The 23,204-nt window shown below is 35.0% G+C and overlaps 1 protein-coding gene across 1 annotated transcript; it reads right to left on the bottom strand.

Moving 5' to 3' along the window:
- Positions 1-16,091: 16,091 nt before the first annotated feature.
- Positions 16,092-20,016, bottom strand: LOC147401674 (eukaryotic translation initiation factor 5-like). The gene is made up of 2 exons (XM_086443037.1): positions 19,867-20,016; positions 16,092-18,278 (listed from the first exon to the last, which is right to left on the bottom strand). Exon 2 carries the CDS (start codon positions 17,885-17,887, stop codon positions 16,493-16,495), a length of 1,395 nt encoding a protein of 464 aa, XP_086299163.1. The 5' UTR covers positions 17,888-18,278; positions 19,867-20,016; the 3' UTR covers positions 16,092-16,492.
- Positions 20,017-23,204: the final 3,188 nt, after the last annotated feature.

Raw genomic sequence — 23,204 nt, forward strand, 5'->3', positions numbered from 1 at the left:
AAAACTGACATTACATCAATCAACAGTACTTACTATAACATTTTCTTTATATACAAACCTAATTAATCAATTGAAAACATTAAACATGCATTTCATTTTATATATCAAAATAAGACAACATATACATAATACATAATGGTGGAGTAGTGGAATTAGAGAGTTGGGATTCCCGACAGGATCACTTCCAGTCGGAACATGATGTTTCATATTCCTTATTGGCTTTTAGTTCTTGATTTTGTAGCTGGTCACTGCACTTACCATACTTGGTTGACCATTTATCCAGCTCAGGCTGGCCGTTTGACATGACCGTAAACAATAAGTCTCTTTTCGATGTATCAGAACGTTCAAATACTATAGATTGTTAGTGATCACTGACTAATCATCTTCGTCTATGCCTATCAGGCGTGCATGTGATTCCCAAATATACAAACCATTCATATACGACCACCTTTACATAACAAGTTCACTGGTAAAGATAGAGAGGAATGAACCCGGATTCCAGTTGTGACTCCACTCTAATACGCGTCCCATACCACGTATGAGCTTGGTAGTCCCTACTGTACATCCCAGAATAGTACACCACTCCGGATGATATGACGCATTATCCCTTCAGGCATTCATAGACTCTTTACAGCTCACAAAATAGCTACATATATATCTATTTATATAATTTTCATTTGAAAATAAAAGGGAAATTAACAATACAAGGTTGAAAATAGATATCCAGTTTTCTACCATGCAACTATGACCACCCGGCCTAAAATAAATAATGGAAGGAAAAATTAAATAGCGCCTCGCGCTAATAGAAAGTAAATAAATATGCAACCAATCATTATCCCTGGATATCCGTTCACCAACCTATACACAACACACAATGTAAAATGCAAACATCACTCCTTAGCCGTATTTCCTACTCGCAAACACGTGTCAGCTAATGAAGCCTGCCATGTGTAGCACTACTACCACACCGCTATCCCAACTGATCACGGGCCTAGTTTGACACGTGCACGAGGTGTGACATCCCATCTTTTCAGATGTAAAATGCAGACATCACCCCTCGGGTGTGATTATGACATTTTATCGTTTCATACCCTTTTTCTCTTTTTCCAATTTTTACAGTTTTCAATCTCTCCAACAAAATATCCACTTTTTGATATTTATCAACTCAATATAAGTTCATTGAATATTAAATCATTTTTCCAACTATGAAATTCATTTTTATCAATAAAATTGAAAAAATACAAAACTTAAATCAAAATGGGGTCCGACCGGTGCACATGACCCAACTGACGAAAATAACCAAGTGAAATATCCTACCCACGTATAATTTATTATAAAATACAATAAAAAATATCAAATATGCAAGTTCTAGCGTAAATTTGAAATAATCAATTGAATTCTTTATTTTTAGAAGCACATCACAAATTTTTAATAAAATCCTAAATGCAATTTTCATAATCTACGATTACTAATAGAGATTGAGAGTTCCTTACTATCTCTAGGCGAAAGAATTGAAACACATGCGTAGAAATCGAAGTGATCGACATAGAAATCGAGACAATTCAAACTTCAAGACGGTTGATTTTCGAATTTAACCCGGTGATTTCGAAGATCACGACGCCTTCGTTCTTTCTCCCTTCTGCGACGGAGGATGGTTTGATCCCGAAACGGATGAAATCCGAGGTCGAAGTTACGAAACTCCCATATATATATACGGCTATTTTTTGATGATACGGGGTGAAAAAAAAAAGAAAACAGAAGGAAATTAAGTGGGTTTTGTAGAGAACGAGGCTGCGAATGTTTCTCCTTTTTTGCGTCGGAAGTCAACGACGAGCCGTTTGCGACGAATCTGAGTTGAAAAGTTGAAGGAAAAATAATTTTTTTTAAATAAACCATTGGCTGGTTTTTGAATGGCTTTTGAAGATGAATAATGAAAAAAATTAAAAAATTTATTTATGTAAAGTCTTGGGACGAAATCGGTATTTCATCTATTGTTTCGATCGATGATAACTTGGCCGTCCGGACTCCAAAAGTGATGAATGAATACTCTATTTCACCTAATTTTTCGTTCCAGATCTAATGGTATGGTCAATTTTTACAAATTCTATCTCTAACAAAAATTTATATTTTTAGCCCGATGTGACCCTAAAATTGATGTCGTTTTTGTTTTTGACGATAATTTGACTTTTTGTGGTCCAAAAATGACAAATAAGTAGTCCATATTCAATAATTTTTCGTTAAAAACCCAATGGTATGATCGAATCTTAACAATTTTTTCTCTAATAAAAAAGTCATTATTTTAGCCTGATCCTACTCGATAATCGAGGATTTTGTAACTTTTCTGTTCGAACTTGCATTTGAGCGTGCTTATAGGGTAAAGTATGTTTTACAATCATTTTAAATCCAATGGTGAGGTCAGATTCCATTAAAAATAATCAGAAACATTCTAAAGTTTTATCCCTAAGTCCCACTTTCAAGATTTTATTAAAATTCCATTATTTATTTTTTCTCGAGATACGAATTAAAAACTCAGGATTTTACAAAGCAACTATTAATTGATAGAATAACTGCTATTGACTTTGTGAGGTTAGAAAGTAACTTAGCAGATCCGTTAACAAAATTACTAACTGGAGGGTTAGTGAGTAAATCATCGAGGAAAATGAGATTAATGCCTATGTAAATAATTAGTATGCGATGGAAACCCAATCTACATGAATAGAGATCATAAGAAGTAGATTAATGGGTAATAACAAGTCATTGACCTAATTGGTGAAGTACTAGTGAAAAAAAGTTAACAAACTTTCTATCTTTTTCTTATGGTGTTAAGTAGTGTGTATCTATGACGTGTTAAGGAAAAATAAAAATTCTTAATAAAGTCCATAGCCTTTTTGGGTCGTGTATAATAGTCATAAAACACACTTGATAGACTTACTAATATGAATGTGGTACCCCGCCGAACGCTAACACAAATCCCCATGTCAGATCTCGAGGTATTATGTAACACCTCGAAATTTCGGCATGGTTTCCTCTATTTATGTTAGCATTCCAAGGCGTTCAACCTGCACCTGATAAATAACATACAATCCTGCATACATATACAAAATATAATACTAGCGGAAGCTTATATACGTCTAATAACGTACGAAAAATCAGAGTGCGGAAGAATAACCAGCATGCAGGATTATACAAAATTTCTCACTCTAACAGAAATCCTAACACTCAAGACAGAATCCATAAAACTACCTGGGGAATTGACACCACTAGGGGGTATAGCCCTAGTACTTACCAGGTGACGAACTTTGATTGTCTATCTGACCAACCAGATGATCCTCATTCGTACTCTATACTTGCCTCGCCAAACTCTTAATCTGAAACTAAAAAAATAGAGAAGGAAAGGGTGAGTAACAATGGTTACCCAATAGGGAAACAAACAATTTCTGCCAATAACCCCTCCTAACATGAACGAATAAGCATACTGAATCATTTTAAAATATATAAAATTTTACAGAAGAAACTACGATTAACTGGTACATATAACTAGGGATGAGCAACAAAATATTTTAAAACTAACATTACATCAATTAAGAGTACTCACTATACCATTTTCTTTATGTACAAATCTAATTGATCAAATGGAAATATTAAACATGCATTTCATTTTATATATCATAGTAAAACAACAGATACATAATACACAATGGTGGAGTATTAGAATTAGAGTGTTGGGATTCACGACTAGATCGCTCCCAATCGGGACATGATGTTACAATTTCTCTCTGGCTTTTAGTTCCTGATTTTGTGGCCGGTCGCTGCACTTACCACGTTTGGTTGACTATTTATCCGGCTCAGGGTGGCCGTTTGACATGACCGTAAGCAATGGGTCTCTTTTCGATGTGTCAGAACGTTCGACTACTATAGATTGTTAGTGATCACTGACCAATCATCTTCGTCTATGCCTATCAGGCATACATGTGATTCCTAAATATACAAACCATTCGTATACGACCACCTTTACATTACAAGTTCACTGGTAAAGATAGAGAGGAATAAACCCAGATTCCAGTTGTGACTCCACTCTCATACGCGTCCTATACCACGTATGAGTTTGGTGGTCCCTACTGTACATCCCAGGATAGTACACCACTCCGGATGATATGATGCACTATCCCTTCAGGCATTCACAAACTCTTTAACAGCTCACAAAATAGCTACTTATATATATTATTTTCATTTGAAAATAAAAGAGAAATTAACAATACAAGGTTGAGAATAGATATCCAGTTTCCTACCATGCAAGTGTGGCCACCCGGCCTAAAATAAATAACATAACTGAAACGTAAACAGCGCCTCACGCTAACAGAAAGTAAATAAACATGCAACCAACAATATTATCCCTGAATATCTGTTCACCAACCTGCATACAACACAACAACGTAAAATGCAGACATCACCCCTCGGGTGTGACTCTGACATTTTACCGTTTCATACCCTTTTTCCGATTTTTAAAATTTTCAATCTCTTCAATAAAATATCCATTTTCTGATATTCATCAACTCAATATGAGTTCATTGAATATTAAATCACATTTTTCAACTATGAAATTTATTTTTATCAATCACATTAAAGCAACTGATTTTTGAAACCGACCTAGTGGTTTTGAAGATCTCGATGTGATCGTCATTTCTCCCTTCTGCGGCGGAGGACGGTTTGACCCCGAAACGGATGAAATCCGAGGTCGAAGTTTTCAAAATTTTCGTATATAAATACGGTTGATTTTTGACGATATCGGGTGAAATAGAAAGTGAAACGAAGAAAGGGTGGGTGGGTTTTGTAGATGTCGAGGCTGCGAACGTTTCTCCCTTCTACGTCGGAAGACGGTTTGACCCCAAAACGGATGAAATCTGAGGTCTAAATTTTAAAATTTCCGTATATACGTACGGCTGATTTTTGACGATATGAGGTGAAAAAGAAGAGAAAACGGAAGGAATTTGGGTGGATTTTGTAGAGAATGAAGCTACGAACATTTCTCTCTTCTGCGTCGGTCGACGACGATGAACCGTTTGCGTAGATCTGCGGTTGAAATTCGAAGAAAAACTAATTTTTTTCGTTTTTATTTTCGTTGGCTGTTGGATGGTTGGAGAAGATGAGTTTTAAAATTTTATTTATATAAAATTTGGGACGAATTCGGTATTTTGTCAATTGTTTTGATCGACGATAACTTGACCGTCCGGACTCCAAAAATGACGAATGAATACTCTATTTCGCCTAATTTTTCGTTCTGAATCTAATGGTGTAGTCAATTTCTATAAATTATGTCTCTATCAAAAATTTACATTTTTGACCTGAGGTGACCCTTAAACTTGCTGTCGTTTTCGTTTTTGACGATAATTTAACTTTCTGGTCTCCAAAAATGATAAATAAATAGTCTATATTCAATAATTTTTCGTTACGAACCCAATGGTATAATCTAATCTTAAGAATTCTTACTCTAGCAAAAAGTTACTATTTTAGCCTTGTCCGACCTAGTAATCGAGGATTTTACAACTTTTATATTCGGACTCGCATTTGAGCATGTTTACAGGCTAAAGTATGTTTTTTGATCATTTTGAATCCAATGGTGAGGTCAGATTCTATTAAAAATGATCAAAACAAGGTCGTACAGTTTTACCCTAAGTCCCATTTTCAGGATTTTCTTAAATTACACTATTTATTTTTCCTCGAGATACAAATTGAAAATTCGGGGTTTTACATTCTCCCCCCCTTAATAAAAATTTCGTCCTCGAAATTGAAATCATACCTTATTAAACTTCATCATCATCATACTAACACATCATGTATAATGAATAATACATATTTTTGATTATCATCTATTCTTGGTCCCAAGGCAATCTCATTTATAATTCATAACCTTATGTCTCCCATATTCCGTCAACCCAATACATTCATTAATTAATCACTCTAATTCAACTCATACTCCAACTAATTCATTATATGTATAACCCTAAGATAACAGTCAATTTACCTTGTATCATTTCCCCACCAATGTCTCTTCTCTATTCTTTATCTTTATTTCTCTTATCAATTACACCGTCTGTTATGTTTTACTCATACTTGTTATGAATATTACTCCTCAATACATAGTCTTACCGTAAACACACCACTATCTTTATATTCAATTCAATATTACATTTTCTACTTATTGCGATATTTCCTCAAAACCTCTGTCATAACCTTTATAATTTAAAATCTTACTCGATGGGATAAATCCTACATCTATTTTCTCACAGTTCCATTAAGTCACCATTAATGCAACATTGTCACAAGATTATTCTTTCTCATATTTCACATCGACCCACTTCCTAACTTATACTCTACTAAATTTCTTTAGGATGGATGTGGGCATAGGTAGGTGGTAGCCACTGGTTCTACGGAATCATAATCTTTACTTATAGCGCTTTCGTTTCGAGGAGTGAAAAGGAGCCACGATCGAAGTCTCGAAGTGAACAATTATCTGTAAAAAGCATTGATCACGTAACGAGAATGATAATAATGAATTCTTCTACTGGAAGGCAATCGTGAAAAGAGAAGGCAAAAGAAGAGTTAGAACCGACACCGATGATAGAAAGATAAAAGGGAAAAGATGATCTATCTTTTCAAAGGAGAAGAATCGATTCAAGTCGTAAAGTAAGAGCTGATTTATCTAATAGTTTAATCGTTAGGCCTCCCAAAGTTAAGCCATCTTCAATCAAAAGGAAAGATACGCAACTTCCTGTGTTGATATTCGAGGAAGTAGCTCTCGACATGAAGGATATACAAGAAACACCTGCTTATCTACTAGCGTAATATACGAGTAATTGACTAAACTATTGATATAAAGACTAACGTACCAATTGAACAGCACTTGACGAATCTACAATTAGAAATCAGTCGGAGTTAACTAGTTGAGACGAAACTGACAAAATAGAATGATACTACATTTCTTCTTTAAACACATCCAATAAATTATCTTGCAAATTAACCACGTGTGAAGGATCTGGCAAATACTCCTTCAACATGGACACGTTGAACATCTTGAAGGCTTGCTCGAGTTGCGGTGGTAGAATCATTCTGCAAGACAAACACTTTCTTACTGTACCCCCAAAATTACAACTCCTACTAGATACTACTTAAATATCATTGTAATATCAATTAAACCTTATTCATTTAACTTTATCTTCCCCACATCACACATATTTTCACTTTCTACATAGTCACTTCACTAGCCTTACAAATTGCACTTGTCTTTTCACACTTTACAATTATTCTAATACCTATTTTGCAAGTCCTTAAATGATCTTCCAAAAATCTTAACTTTCTTCGCAAGGCCTCCCAATGGTATTAATAATTTCATTACTTGACCTGTGTCAGTTGTTTCTAGCTCTAGCAAGTGTGCAAACTCTTCACAGAATTATATAATCTTGAGAAACCAATATTGAGTAAAACTCCACGTTCTAATATTATAATTAGAAACTGTACCTTCCAAAACTTCGTTGGAGACAGGTACTTTCTCCTAGGTCATAACCCTTACTCTCACTTGTGATAGATGACATTTTCTCTTGATTTATCCCACTTGATCACATACGTAACATGTCAACGATCTTGGCTTCGTAGGTTTTTGTGGTATAGGTAGTTGGTAACTGGAGCCTGCATGCTCTGAACTTGCCTTGTTGGTTCATTTTGCCTTGTTGGCGTCTTTGGAATTCCAGCTACTTTATAACTCAGTGATGGGAGAACTCTACAACTTGGTACTAGAGGAGTTTTATATTGTGGATACACTGATGAAGGGAATATTTGCCTCGAATACATTGGCCTCTTGGCTGGATCTGATTTGGGAAGAAAAAAATCTAAGGTTGACTAATTTGCCCATTGGAGGTCTGTATCTCCATCTCCCCTCGCTCTACCCTCTAAGTTCGACTCATCGCATTTTTATAATTGATAGTCTCAATCATTGACCTCCTGACCCTTACATAGGGTTATAGTCCTCTAAAGAATCTACGGGCCTTTTATAGATCTGTCAAGATAGCTTGGGTGCATATCGTGACAACCTACTGAACATCATACCATAGTCTGTAATCGATAGATTATCTTGCACTACCCTCAAAAACTCTTAGTGCTTGATTTCTCGAGCAGTCTTGGATATAAATCTATCGAGAAACATCCTCTCGAAGTCTACCCACTCAAATGATCCATCTTTCTATACATTCATCTCAAAACGTTACTAATAACTGGCATCCCCGTCCAATTGGAATGTAGTCACTGTCACCCACTGATCTCTCGAGCACTACATGGTACTTAAAATCTTTCAGGTCTTCAAAACCCACCTATTGACCTCAATGAGATCGAAAAAGTTCCCAAATCATGATAGACGTAATCGTTGAAAATCCTACAACCACATCCTTAGATTTACTTGTCATTTGGGTTGGGGAATTCTCTTATTCTTCAAAGGCACGACCTTGTGGTAATGGTCTCTAAGGTGGAATATTATTTCCCTTTTATGAAGAAGTCCAGCGCTTCCTCATTTCTTGGATTTAGTGGTGTGCCTTACAATCGTGGTAAGTCTTGTACCATCTCTCATTTCCGATCGCTAGTCTTGTCTGTTCGGGATGGCACGAATATCAACTTTATTTAAATCTGGTGGCCTTATTGTTCCTTCAATTGGTTTGTCTAGCATTTTTTTGAGGCACGCATCCTTAATCGATTGATATTAGCCTGAACATTGTTCTCCTTTATATCCCAATTTACCACATTCGTAATATATCACAACTCTTCTTTTCAACTGATTTAGTAGTATATGTTGTTTCTTATAAAATTCTTTCATCCATTGAGTTGGTATGTCTATAATATCACACCTCACGTATGGTTATTTTTCCTATGAATTTGCTAGTTTCATAATTATTTCTCTTATTAAATACCAATTGCCTTCCTTCCATTTGTCTTCGAGGTGGTGATGGTTGTATTATTCATATTTCCTCTCTAAACTTGATATGAGACTTAGCCATCTGTCTCATTAATGACATTAGTTGTGTTATTAGGTCAGTGGTCTGATCAAAACTTGTTTTGTCTCTATTGCGTTTCGACCTCTGCCTCGTCCACTCCTCTCGCTTATGTTCATCCGTATTAAGGCACTTGTCAGAAGAAGGCCAAAACTGCTCTTACGCAACCAAGAATTACTACTGCAGCCTGAAACTTAGTAATGGACTCCATTTCCATTACTAACAGAACAAACCTAGAATCCTATCCTAGGCTTACTAGGCTGTATAGACATCTAGACACAGATAAACTCATAATTCCAATACGGAATTACTAATGAGCTCGGATACAGAATTCCTAGTGACACTTTATGATTATCGCTCTAATATCTGTGGTATAAGCCAACTCTTCAAAACATGGCATATCAGTATCCCATACAGATCTAATACTATGTTCTGATACCATCTGTGGCGCCCCGCCGAACGCTAACACAAATCCCCATGTCAGATCTCGAGGTATTATGTAGCACCTCGAAATTTCGACATGGTTTCCTCTATTTATGTTAGCATTCCAAGGCGTTCAACCTGCACCTGATAAACGATATACAATCCTGCATACATATACAAAATATAATACTAGCGGAAGCTTATATACGTTTAATAACGTACGAAAGATCAGAATGCGGAAGAATAACCAGAATACAGGATTATACAAAATTTCTCACTCTAACAGAAATCCTAACACTCAAGACAGAATCCATAAAACTACCTGGGGAATTGACACCACTAGGGGGTATAGCCCTAGTACTTACCAGGTGACGAACTCTGATTAATAGAGAAGGAAAGGGTGAGTAACAATGGTTACCCAGTAGGGAAACAAACAATTTCTGCCAATAACCCCTCCTAACATGAACGAATAAGCATATTGAATCATCTTAAAATAAACAAAATTTTACAGAAGAAACTACGATTAACTGGTACATATAACTAGGGATGAGCAACAAAATATTTTAAAACTAATATTACATCAATCAAGAGTACTCACTATACCATTTTCTTTATGTACAAATCTAATTGATCAAATTGAAATATTAAACATGCATTTCATTTTACATATAATAGTAAAACAACAGATACATAATACACAATGGTGGAGTATTGGAATTAGAGTGTTGGGATTCACGACTAGATCGCTCCCAGTCGGGACATGATGTTACAATTTCTCTCCGGCTTATAGTTCTTGATTTTGTGGCCGGTCGCTGCACTTACCACGTTTGGTTGACTATTTATCCGGCTCAGGCTGGCCGTTTGACGTGACCGTAAGCAATGGGTCTCTTTTCGATGTGTCAGAACGTTCGACTACTATAGATTGTTAGTGATCACTGACCAATCATCTTCGTCTATGCCTATCAGGCATACATGTGATACCCAAATATATAAACCATTCGTATACGACCACCTTTACATTACAAGTTCACTGGTAAAGATAGAGAGGAATAAACCCAGATTCCAGTTGTGACTCCACTCTCATACGCGTCCCATACCACGTATGAGTTTGGTGATCCCTACTGTACATCCCAGGATAGTACACCACTCCGGATGATATGATGCACTATCCCTTCAAGCATTCACAAACTCTTTAACAGCTCACAAAATAGCTACTTATATATATTATTTTCATTTGAAAACAAAAGAGAAATTAACAATACACGGTTGAGAATAGATATCCAGTTCCCTACCATGCAAGTGTGGCCACCCGGCCTAAAATAAATAACATAACTGAAACGTAAACAGCGCCTCGCGCTAACAGAAAGTAAATAAACATGCAACCAACAATATTATCCTTGGATATCTGTTCACCAACCTGCATACAACACAACAACGTAAAATGTAAACATTACCCCTCGGGTGTGACTCTGACATTTTACCGTTTCATACCCTTTTTCCGATTTTTACAATTTTCAATCTCTTCAATAAAATATCCATTTTCTGATATTTATCAACTCAATATGAGTTCATTGAATATTAAATCACATTTTTCAACTATGAAATTTATTTTTATCAATAACATTGAAAAAATACAAAACTCAAACCAAAACGGGGTCCAAGCAGTGCACAAGACCCAATTTATTGAAATAACCTGTTAAAATACCCTACCCACGTATAATTTGTTAAAAATACAATTAAACATATCAAACATGCAATTTCTGGCGTGAATTTTTAAAATAACAAAAGAATTCTATATTTTAGAAATACATCTAAATTTTTCTGATAAAATCCTAAATGCAATTTTCACAATTTATGATTATTAATAGAAATTGAAGGTTCCTTACTATCTCTAGGCGAAAGGATCGAGGCGTGTGCGCGGAAATCGAGGTGATCGATACGGAAATCGAGACAAACCAAACTTTGTAGCAACTGATTTTTGAAACCGACCTGGTGGTTTCAAAGATCTCGATGTGGTCGTTCTTTCTCCCTTTTGCAGCGGAGGACGGTTTGACCCCGAAACGGATGAAATCCGAGGTCGAAGTTTTCAAAATTTTCGTATATAAATACGGCTGATTTTTGACGATATCGGGTGAAATAGAAAGTGAAACGAAGAAAGGGTGGGTGGGTTTTGTAGATGTCGAGGCTGCGAACATTTCTCCCTTCTACGTCGGAAGACGGTTTGACCCCAAAACGGATGAAAGCTGAGGTCTAAATTTCAAAATTTCCGTATATACGTACAACTGATTTTTGACGATACGAGGTGAAAAAGAAGAGAAAATGGAAGGAATTTGGGTGGGTTTTGTAGAGAATGAAGCTGCGAACATTTCTCTCTTCTGCGTCGGTCGACGACGATGAACCGTTTGTCGTAGATCTGCGGTTGAAATTCGAAGAAAAACTAATTTTTTTCGTTTTTATTTTCGTTGGCTGTTGGATGGTTGGAGAAGATGAGTTTTAAAAACAAATAATTTAAAATTTTATTTATATAAAATTTGGGACGAATTCGGTATTTTGTCAATTATTTTGATCGACAATAACTTAACCGTCCGGACTCCAAAAATGACGAATGAATACTCTATTTCGCCTAATTTTTCGTTCCGAATCTAATGGTGTAGTCAATTTCTACAAATTATGTCTCTATCAAAAATTTACATTTTTGATCTGAGGTGGCCCTTAAACTTGATGTCGTTTTCGTTTCTGACGATAATTTAACTTTTTGATGTCCAAAAATGACAAATAAATAGTCTATATTTAATAATTTTATTTACGAACCCAATTGTATAATCTAATCTTAATAATTCTTGCTCTAGCAAAAAGTCACTATTTTAGTCTTGTCCGACTCGGTAATCGAGGATTTTGCAATTTTTATATTCAGACTCGCATTTGAGCATGCTTACAGGCTAAAGTATGTTTCTCGATCATTTTGAATCCAATGGTGAGGTCAGATTCTATTAAAAATGATCAAAACAAGGTCGTACAGTTTTACCCTAAGTCCCACTTTAAGGATTTTCTTAAATTACACTATTTATTTTTCCTCGAGATACGAATTGAAAATTCGGGGTTTTACACATTAGATATCTGGTATTTCATTTTATACGAGAAGCATTTCTTTTTTTCCTTAATTATGAATTTGTGGGGAATTGTTCAAAAAATTCATAATTTTATCATGTAATCTATTCTTATGTTTTGTTGGGGACAAGATTTGAACCCAAGACCTCTTGAATGGTATTTGTAAAGTGTAGAGATTTCCTCAATTCTTGAAACATAAGTTAAAAGTGTTTTTTTTTTATATAAGTTGAAAGTCAAATATTCTCTTAACTTTCTTGTTTGTGAGAATTGTAGAGATAATTCTTCAAAATTTTAGTCTCACATCAGATAAATAAAAGAGTGATGTTTACTTAACAAAAGATCCCACTTTCTTACTTACTTGAATGTGGATGAGAAAGAGAGTGGGCCTTACGTGCACATGAGGGCCCAATGCATCATGAGATTGCAGTCCATTGTGTTTGGGGCCAACCCGTCGAAAAACCTTAATGTGTGTGTACGAGTGTGACATGCACGCATGGGGAGTGCAAATCTCGTTCTTTAATCCATTAATCCGTTTGGACTTCTTTGGCCGTTTATTAATGTGTGTTGACCTTTTGGATCCTCCAACGTTCAATAACAAGTCATTTAAGGCCTAAACGTCTTTATCTTTTTTAATCCAATAATCCGTTGGGCTTTCCACTATATTAGAGAAGTGTGCCCTAGAGGTTAAGACACAAAATAACATTCTGATCTCTCACTTTTTCACTAATGTTTTAGTTACTCTAAATCTTTCGTTGCTCATATTAGATCGATTGAATTCGTTGTAGACATGTTATTTTCAAGTGTACGACTAGCATGATTATGACTGTTGAATCTTGAGAATCAACCGTTGGAGCCTTTTGCACTGTGGATATCATCTTAAAGGGGTGCGAATTTGATTTTAAGGGCAGCGCTCTTCTGTGCCTGAATCACATCAAAATCGATAAGTTCTTTCCAATCTACACTTTCTATAATCTATTTTCTAGATTTAGAATATTTGTTTCAAGAACACAGAATATCTCCAGCAAGTTACGTATCATGTGTTAACATTTTTAACTTGTTATATCTTTTTGAAGGTTGTGACGATTTGATCATTTTTTTCTTCTATGCCGATGTCGAACGGAAGCTTGAATTAGTTGAAAACCTAGATTGAAGATGGAGGGAGGTTAAGGTTTCTCTAGGATTTTCTTTTAAAAGAAGAGAATGTAAGAAATAGATGACTAATTCTGGAAGTTTTCGTGGGTCCTAGTATTTATAATGTTAAAAGGATTTAATAGTCATTATTTGATTTATTTTGTTTTAATTAAAAGTTTATTTCTTGAACCCCGATTTTCGCGATCTTATATTCTATTTGACTACTTTTTTAGTGCGGATCTAATGGTGTAATCGATTTAAAAAAATTCCAACTTCAAAAGTTCTCCTATTTGTTGACATATGATTTCCTCGAGATGCATGTTTAAAATTTTAAGGCATTACAAACCTTATTAGTGATTGGATTTGTGAAGGGTAGAACATAAAAGATTCGACAGAAAACCAAAGTTTGGTCAAGAAAATAGAGAAATCAAAAGGGGATGGGAAGTGATCGGAACAACCTTAAGGGAAGTAATAAACCCAAGAATCGATAGTTGGGATTTGTGCAAAGTTTCCCACGCAAGTCTTCCAGATGTGAGCATTGAAATTATGGAGCTTTTTATTCTCCATGGATAGTGCTCCTAAATCTTACTAGGCGAGTCGGTCTACTTGCACACACCAAAATGGTCATTTGCACCCACTCAAGTGACTTTTGTAAAAATAAAAAATAAAAAAAAATTACCCTTTTATTTTGGCTTATTGCACACACCACCACCTACCGAATAAAAAAAATCCCAAATCGACTTCTTCATTTCTTCCTCCTTCTCACTTATTTTTCATTTTGTTCAAAGTTTTGTGAGATGTTGAATTAATGGAGATTAAGTTTTAAGGTTTTTTTTTTCAAGTTATCTTATTTTTTTTAAAAACTTTTTAGCATTTAATCATCTAAGAAGATAGCAAAATCACTATTAAAATCTCAAACCACAATTTTGAATCTTGAAATTTCTTTTACTATTTTGTTTTTAATCATCAAGGAAGATGGCAAAATCAGTATTAAAACTTCAAAACAATAATTTTGAATCAAAGGAGGAGACTTTTTATAGAATTTGTTCAATAGGTTCAACTGAACTTATTTTAGCAAATTCAACAAGTAACTACTAAATATTACCAAATAGATTGATACTTACCGAATATTATGAAATTGAATTGGTAGTTACCTACTGAATGTTACAAAATAAATTTCATAGGTACCTACCAAATCTTACCTATCGAATTTTATCGAATCTTACAAAAAAGATTCGATAGGTACTTACCGAATAAAACTTTTTCATATGAATAAGATTAAAAAAATAAATAAGATCAAAGTTTAAAATCCTTATTGAAATCTTTCTAGATGCAAAGAAGAAAAAAAAAAAAAAATGAGAGAGAGAGAGAGAGAAAGAGAAAGAGAGGTACATTTATTAAGTATGTGTAGATAGTTATCTTGAAGATAAAGGTGAGTATCACAAGTAAGCAAGTACAATTGGTCATTTTGGTGTGTGCAAATAGACCAACCCTTATAATGTGATACTACAGGCATTCACCCTTTGGGGATTGGTGAATATTTGAGATACCCTGGATGTTTTTAAACTAACGAACACCTCTTGACCTCAGTCTTGTCTGAGAGATTGTCAATCAATTTTGGAAGAAAAGTGTTGAAATCAGCATAAATAGATTGGATCAACCCAATTGCACTTTTGGAGCATGCTTTTTAGGTGATTGTGACATGCTCTCCAAGAAATAAAAGAGAAATCCAACTTGAATTCCATTAGTGTTTTCAACGACTGTATGTTAACTTTTTGAACTTACGGTCTTTTATCTTGTTGGAGATAATAATCAATTTGATTGAATGACGGAATTGACTCCTGCCAGGCAAGAAGACGAGTCTTTTGAACATCAACTGTGCATTTATTTAGTCTTTTATTAATAATTATAATTATAAGAAAACAAATGACAATGAATCAAATCGTCATCTTCAACCTCAAATATTCTTTCTAGTCCAATCTCATAAACAATACACTTAGCACCCTTATTATGGTGATTTGTTAGTGGGTAGTTCGTCTCTCTCAGAGTAGACGACCCTAATATCAACAAAAACCCTAAGCAGTTTGAAAACATAGGGATATCTCTCTAATATCCACAGAAACCCTAAATAAGGGTGTATCTCTAATATGAAACCTGAGGGACATCTTAACATGGACCAAAACAGCGGCTTTGATGTTCTTCACAATTCAGTTATAATAGGACCCAATCCAGATTTTTTCCCATGATCCATGTCTAGTTTCCAATGTTTATTTTCACAACTACTATATGTCAGTGAAATGAATTCAAGGTCAATCAATCACAATTTTCTTATAAAAGTTATTGCCTCTTTAAGAAATTTTTTTTTTTCTTTTCCTCAGAAGGTTTCTGCAAAATCCATACCACCAAAATATAATCTCATACAAATATTCATATATCACCAAATAAAATCTCATAAAACAGCAAACCATTCTTAAAACACCAATCAATGACACTCAAGAGCAACATCTCTTTCACAGATAGATGGATAATTATATTATTTCTCTACTATTTTTCCAGGCATGGACAAATGCCTGTACGACCACGACGACAACGACTACTACTACTACTATTACTATCACCACTATTTCAAATTACTCGTTTACACCACAACACACAGACACAACACAAGACGGAACCCCGGACTGACCACATTATTATTCCTAATGATTAATACCCCCCCTGCAGCAGCCACAAAACACTTTCTAGGCAAGAAAAGCGTACCTTACTGTAGTAGAGCTCTCTCACCAACCCTATCATCATCATTCTTCTTCTGTTTCCGACTCTGCACTCTGGAGCCATTCAATAAAGGGCTTGACATTCTTCCAGATGACAGAGCTCTTGTTGCCTCCGACCAGACCTTCTTTGTACCACTGTACGATATACTCTTCCTCCAACACATCGGCATCGTAAAGCTCCTTCAGAACCAAAGCTACCTCCTTAACTGCTTCTGGGCTCGATTTTACACACAAGGCCTCGATGGCCCTCAGAAGAAGTATCTGAGATCCCTCATCCTGAGTAACAGTAGCAAGGTAGTTTTTCTTCTTCGCCACTTCTTTTGCAAATCCTTTCTCCACACCCTCAAATAGAGCCTCAAATAGAGCACTCATGACCTCCTGTAAAGAACCATCTAGTGAACCCAACAAATTATGAAGCTGACTTGCAGTGGACTTCTTCAAATATCCTTTTATCTCCTCAACTAGCCTTTCATGGGTGCTAGTAGTAATCACAGTTCCATTCTCATCTTCCTTTGGCTCGAATTTCTTGTTTGGTTCTGAAGTACCATTACTGTTCTTGGTGGTAATCCCTACTACCTTTTTTGTTGATTTCGACTTTTCCTTCTCTGGTTCATTAGTGGAGAGCACAACCATCTCGGCCGTGACTGCACTCAATTGTTCTTGAACACGTTGGCGAGCAGCCTCTAACGAGGTATCAGTCTGCCATTGAACATCATCATCATCATCATCATCATCAACATCAGCAGATTCAGTTTCATCGGCCTGACTTCCAACAGGTGAAGAGCGATCCTCATCAGAGAGGACAACCTTTTTCTTGGTTGTGGCACCCTTAGTACCATCCTTTGAAACAGTGGATCCCTTTTTCTTCACCTCCTTCTTTATCTTCTTCATCTCCTCATCAGCAGCCTCTCCTTCCTTCAACCGTTCCTTTTCAGCTCTCCTCATCGCCTTCTTGTCTTTTGAACCTTTTTTTTGCTCAGGTGGATTCTTGATTATGAATGACGTGAGCTTATCTCTCATGTCCACATCAGACACAAAACCGCAAGCAGCGCATTTCAGATGGATCATCTGTGTTTTAGTGATGATAATCTCCGTCTCAGGATTCCCGCATCCATAGCATTGGACATATTTCTTGATGAAGTTCTCAAGGAGTCCAGCAAGCTTAGAAGTGTCATGGGCCCCATTGACAAGTGAAACTCCAGTCTTCTCATCAAACTTGGATTGGGCACCAAGTTCACATCCGAAATACTTTGTGGTATAAGAAGCAGGCCTTGCCAAGGCCTTTGCAATATCAGTCATGTTGACCACATTAGTCTTGATGCCATTTCCTCGACCTTCGATCTTAGTTATCATCCTGGGCATCTTATACCTATAAAAGGCATCATCTCTGTTTCCAGCACCTATGTTCTGTAAAGCCATTTTTATTTCAAAGGAGAGGAACACTGAAGCAGAAAATATCAGGAGTGGCAGATGTTGTAGATGGATGTAGTACAGTCTTTTGAAAATATGATTCCTTCTTGGATATCAGATGACTGATCCTTTGTAATTGGAAAAGATTGCATCCAGTTGCAACCACGAGAACAAGTGAAATCACCAAGTGGGACCAAATGCATACAGCCAACTCTCTCAGACAAGAGTCCGTTCTTTTTTCTTGACGTAGGACAGTACTCACCAAGCAACCCAATAGATCCCAAAAACAGAGGGGCCCGTTCAGACATAAAAGAAGTTTCACACTTTACGCCCTCCACTTTGACGATCTGGCTAATAAAATAATAGATGGCACTGCAACTTCCTAAAGCGAATGGCAACGCTGTTACCAGGAAGAAGAAAAAAAAAGAAAAAAAAATTAAGGAAAAATCATGGTACTGTGAGCTTATAGATATTAAATAGCAAAATAAGTTACAAATTATATTACTGAATATTTAGGAACAACGTGTCTATAAGGAATCTAACCTGCCCGTATGAATTCGGGCTCAACAAATATGCAGTTTCCGTCATAAATATTTCAATAAATGATATTATTAATGAACAATTGACATGTGTTCGAAACTTGCTCTATAGATTGTGTCGAAGAAAAAACTAGTTTATTACAATAAGAGAAATACATAGTAACATTACGAATCACATGTTAAGGGACATTAAAACACTGCAGCATTAGGGTAACTTTTTTTTTCCTCATAAAGATTTATTCCCTTTTCGCCTCCCAATATCAATGATTTCTCATATTTTCTTTAATCTCAGCTACATTAAAACTAATTACTTTATTGGGCCAGGATAGGGTGACTCACAAAGAATGACTCGTGAGAAAATGCGTGATCCCAACCGTGTAAACAAAAAACCCAACCGTTGGGATTTCTATCTATTCCAATATGACATATCCAATGGCTAGCTGAGGATAAATCACAGCCAGTGGATTTCCCGTTTACACAGTCGGGATCACGAGTTTTTTCATGAGTCATTATTCACAAGTCACCGGAACCTGACCCTTAGTTTCTATTCTACTAATAAATACCTTATTTCAACTGAAAGGAGTTCTAAATCAAGCGAATATGGACTCACAACACATGGACAATGGAGACCTTTCAGTCTATCCAAATAAAACAACCGATGGTCACAGGTCTAAACAGAACAAACGACCTCAAGAAATTAAATCCACATCCACAGAACTCCAAAGAGATATTTAATACAATTTTACTAATATATACCAGGCAGAAACAACATTCAAAACTGACAGTTTGGTTTGAACAAAACTTAACATAACTAGTAAACAACAGTCACATTTCAATCTCAACCATCTTACAGACGATACAAATATAAGAGATCCGACAACTTCAAATTTAGATTCAAATGTTAACCGGATTCAACATAACATAGCTAATAAACCATAATCAGCTTTCAAACCCAACCATCTTCAAAGGATATCCGACGACTTCAAATTTTGTTTCGAATATGAATCAGATTCAACAAAACTAAACCTGACTAATAAACAACAGTAATCTTTCATCTCATATGTTCGGTCAAAATAGGAAGAACTACAATAATCCGAAATCAACACAAAAACAAATTAAAGAATCGGAAAACTTATAACAATTATATCAGATCTGATCTTCAACCAACGAAGACTATAGTTAAATCAGACTCACACATCCAAATACAATTAGAACTTGAATAAAAAACATAAACACCAGCAGATCTAGAGCAAAAAAGAAGAAAAACAATCGAATCGAACAAAAACATAATATCTAAATCAGAGGAAACAAAACACCGATCAATCCAAAAAGAATTTTTTTAAAGAAGGATCAGATTCACCAGATGCCGATCGAGAAAACGTAGAGATCAAAGATCGAAACAGATAAGATTAGCGTAGACTCAAGAAGAGGATTTGATCTTCTTCTCACCTTGATTATGAGGTCACGAAGAAACCCTAGCCTCTCTCTCTCTCTCTCTCTCTCTCTGTGAGTCTTTCCTTTGCTTCTTGGATTGGATGAGAGAAATTATGGAGGGCGCTTTATATAAGCCTTGGAAGAGCAGCAAACAATAGAAAACCCTATCACGAAAGATTACGGCGATTAAATGGTGGTGTCCCATTCAAACAAAAATTCTAACTAGAATCCACATCATTGGATTTTCATCGAGATTTCATAAAACCAATAAAAAGGGCAACCTCGTTGTAATATTTTATTAACGAGCCCTAAGTTTAGTAATGCCCTTCCATTTTTAGAAAATTACTTTTATACCCACTATTGCTTTCTTTTAGAAAGCCTAGAATATTAGTAATGCCCTTCTATTCTTAAGAAAATTACTTTTATACCCACTACTGCACAAATTTAGAAAGCCTAGAATACCTTAACGAGGACGAGTTCTTTCTTTCCGTCTCTTTTGCTTTTGAGTTCAACTAGCCTTACTAAGTTATTAAGGATTTCACCCTTACCAAGGGTCCTTGGGCTCAATTTGTTGCATCCAAAATAATCATTCGACACTTCAAGCTTGTAGAAGGCAAAATTCTATGAATTTTGATTTATTTTCTTCAAAAAATATTATTTCTCACCTTTGAACTTCAATTTTTGGGTTTGGGAGTTATGTGCAAATTTAGTAGCCATCCATTTTTAAAACCTTAGATCAAACTCAATAGACATTGTTTTTTTTTTTTTTTTTAAACCTTTTTTTATTTATTTATGAACTTAGAGGGCTGTGATATCGGATAGTTGATGTGGTAATCCATTTAAGCAAAATGACCCATAGTAAAATTGGAAATCTTATTATATTAATAAGAAAATTATTATTTTTTTATTTTTTATTTTTTATTTTTTTTAAGTCTATGGCATACTCAATTGACTCCTTGACATGGAAAAATTCGAGAATCGTAGATTTGTACACCTTGGGATGCACAACTTTATCAAGATACACTTTTTTATGGGGAGGTGCAATTGTGTATCCTGGACAAGTACAAATTTGTTGTTTCTTAATTTTTCATGTCAGGAAGTTGATTGAGTATGCTACCTGACGAGTCATATTATCAAGTCTCATTTTTAAGATAAAATACATCACATCAACACAAAATTCTTGAAAGTTGACAACTATTGATATTAATATGTACCTTTCTAATAAGTAAAAGTAGATCTATAAAGAAGTATAAGAATTTTTTCTTTAATTCATTTGATTCTAGCATAACAAGAATGTGAATCTAACTTTAAGACTGAAGACTCTTTGATAGGTATCTGAAAGCGCCTTGATCCGCGGGGTGCGCGGATCCGCTTTTGACCTTTGAGGTTTGGGAGTCGCCACCTAGTTATTACGGTATAGGAATCGAATATTGACTCTAAACGGATAAAAACAAATAATCTACTTAAAAAATTACTGAGTTCAAGGATCAAATTACGGGGTTGGAAGGTGTTAAGCACCAACCCTGCCCGGCAAACGCCGATCTCTACTAATTCCCAAATAAAACTACATTGCTAACCAGACCTAAATAATAATATTAAAAAAATAAATAAATAAAAATAATTATATTTTCCGAACGCAACGATTTTGTTCTCTCAGATCTGATAGAACAACTTCTTATACAGTATTCCTTACTTCGTTTTGTTGCCGGATCTGATTTTTGACTGTGAGTTTTCTGATTTTTTTTTATGGATTCTAATGTATTTTAGAAGGGTTTTTGGGTGTTTTTTGAGTTAAAGTTGGGGTATGAATCTTAGGTAAGGAGTTATGACTTCAAAATTAGGGTTTTGGGGAAATTGGGGAGGCTCCTTGACCTATTTTTTCTAGGATTTATTTTTTCATACGAAAATATGTTGTAGGAACCCCTATTTATAGATTTTTTTAAGTGCTTATTTTGATAAAGTTAGTGTTTAATTATAATTCTTTTAGAAAGAGTTATTGTTTAATTATAATTGTTTTAGATAGAATTATATTTTAATTAGGATTGTTTTAAATAGAGTTATTATTTAATTAGAATTCTATTAAGGTTTTGACTTTTAGTCTCCCTTGATTGACTTTTAAGATTTTGACTTTAGTCTTACTTGATTGACTTTAAGATCTTGACTTTGGTCTTACTTGATTGACTTTAAGATCTTGACTTTTAATTTTAGAATTTTTAATTATTGAAATTATAAAATTATCATTTTACCCTCGGAGAGGACTTTTTGCGTTTTAAATCGATTTTTGATGTTCTAGGATATTTTAAAATCGATTTTTCGTAAGGAATTCAATGGGAATATTGTTTTGTATCATTTATGAAAATTTTTGTGCGAAATGATCGTGAACTTTATGAGGGGTATTTTCGTAATTTTGTTGAATTTTGTAAAAATTGGTAAAATGATTTATTTAGTTTAAATTTGTTGTTTTATGTATTTGAAAGAGTTTTCCTAAGCGTAATGTAGTCTCTAGGGATGTTTTAATGTTAGGGGATTTTGGTAATTTGGTCATTTTTTGGTGATTTTTACCGTGAAACTTCTTTTTTCTGTAAGATGATAATTTTTATATTGTTGGAGTTATATTTTCCTAGTGTAGCGTGGTTTCTATAGTTTTGTTAGTTCAAGATATCTCATCCGAATTTTTGAAACATATCTAGTAACAAATAAAGTATTGGAATAATCATCCATCATTGGGAACCGTTGCAATCGGGTTGACGAGTTGATTAATCAGGCGAGTGCAAAAATAAGGTGTCTACAGTATCACACCACTAGCTGGAAGTACAGAAGAAGACTTGGATCGAAAAGATCAAAATGGGAATCTCGATGTGTAAATTGATAGAGAAATATGTCCAACATCTTTTTGATCGTCCATAAGAACACTATTGTTATCGTATCTCAATGGTATAGCACTAGAACATAGGATCCCTCAAGGAGAGGGAATCCTCAAAGTATGTCATAACCTATTCCACACCCTTTTGACCTATGTTGGCTCCCTCTAAGCTCTGACTCAAAGACATTAGAGGTGACATTGGGGCTTATCTATGAGGAAGTATGTGAAATAATTGAGAAAAAATGAGAACATGTTGAAAGGATGGTCAATAGATTAGCTCGTTGCCATTGTAATTGAGTCGTGAAACGTTCCATGTTATTGACAAAGTTGTTATATTTGGTGCAAATGAAAAGCATAAAACTGTGATATATTATTGTTTTGATCAATAATTCACTTCTGATAAAATTTCAACAATAAATTAACAGAAAAACGTGATAAGAAAGCAATAAAATCAAAAGGGTCAGGACAAGAAAATATGAGTTTTTATGGT

This window comes from Akebia trifoliata, chromosome 5 (assembly GCF_017979445.1).
Source record: "Akebia trifoliata isolate Shusen 1 chromosome 5, ASM1797944v1, whole genome shotgun sequence".
Taxonomy (NCBI): domain Eukaryota; kingdom Viridiplantae; phylum Streptophyta; class Magnoliopsida; order Ranunculales; family Lardizabalaceae; genus Akebia; species Akebia trifoliata.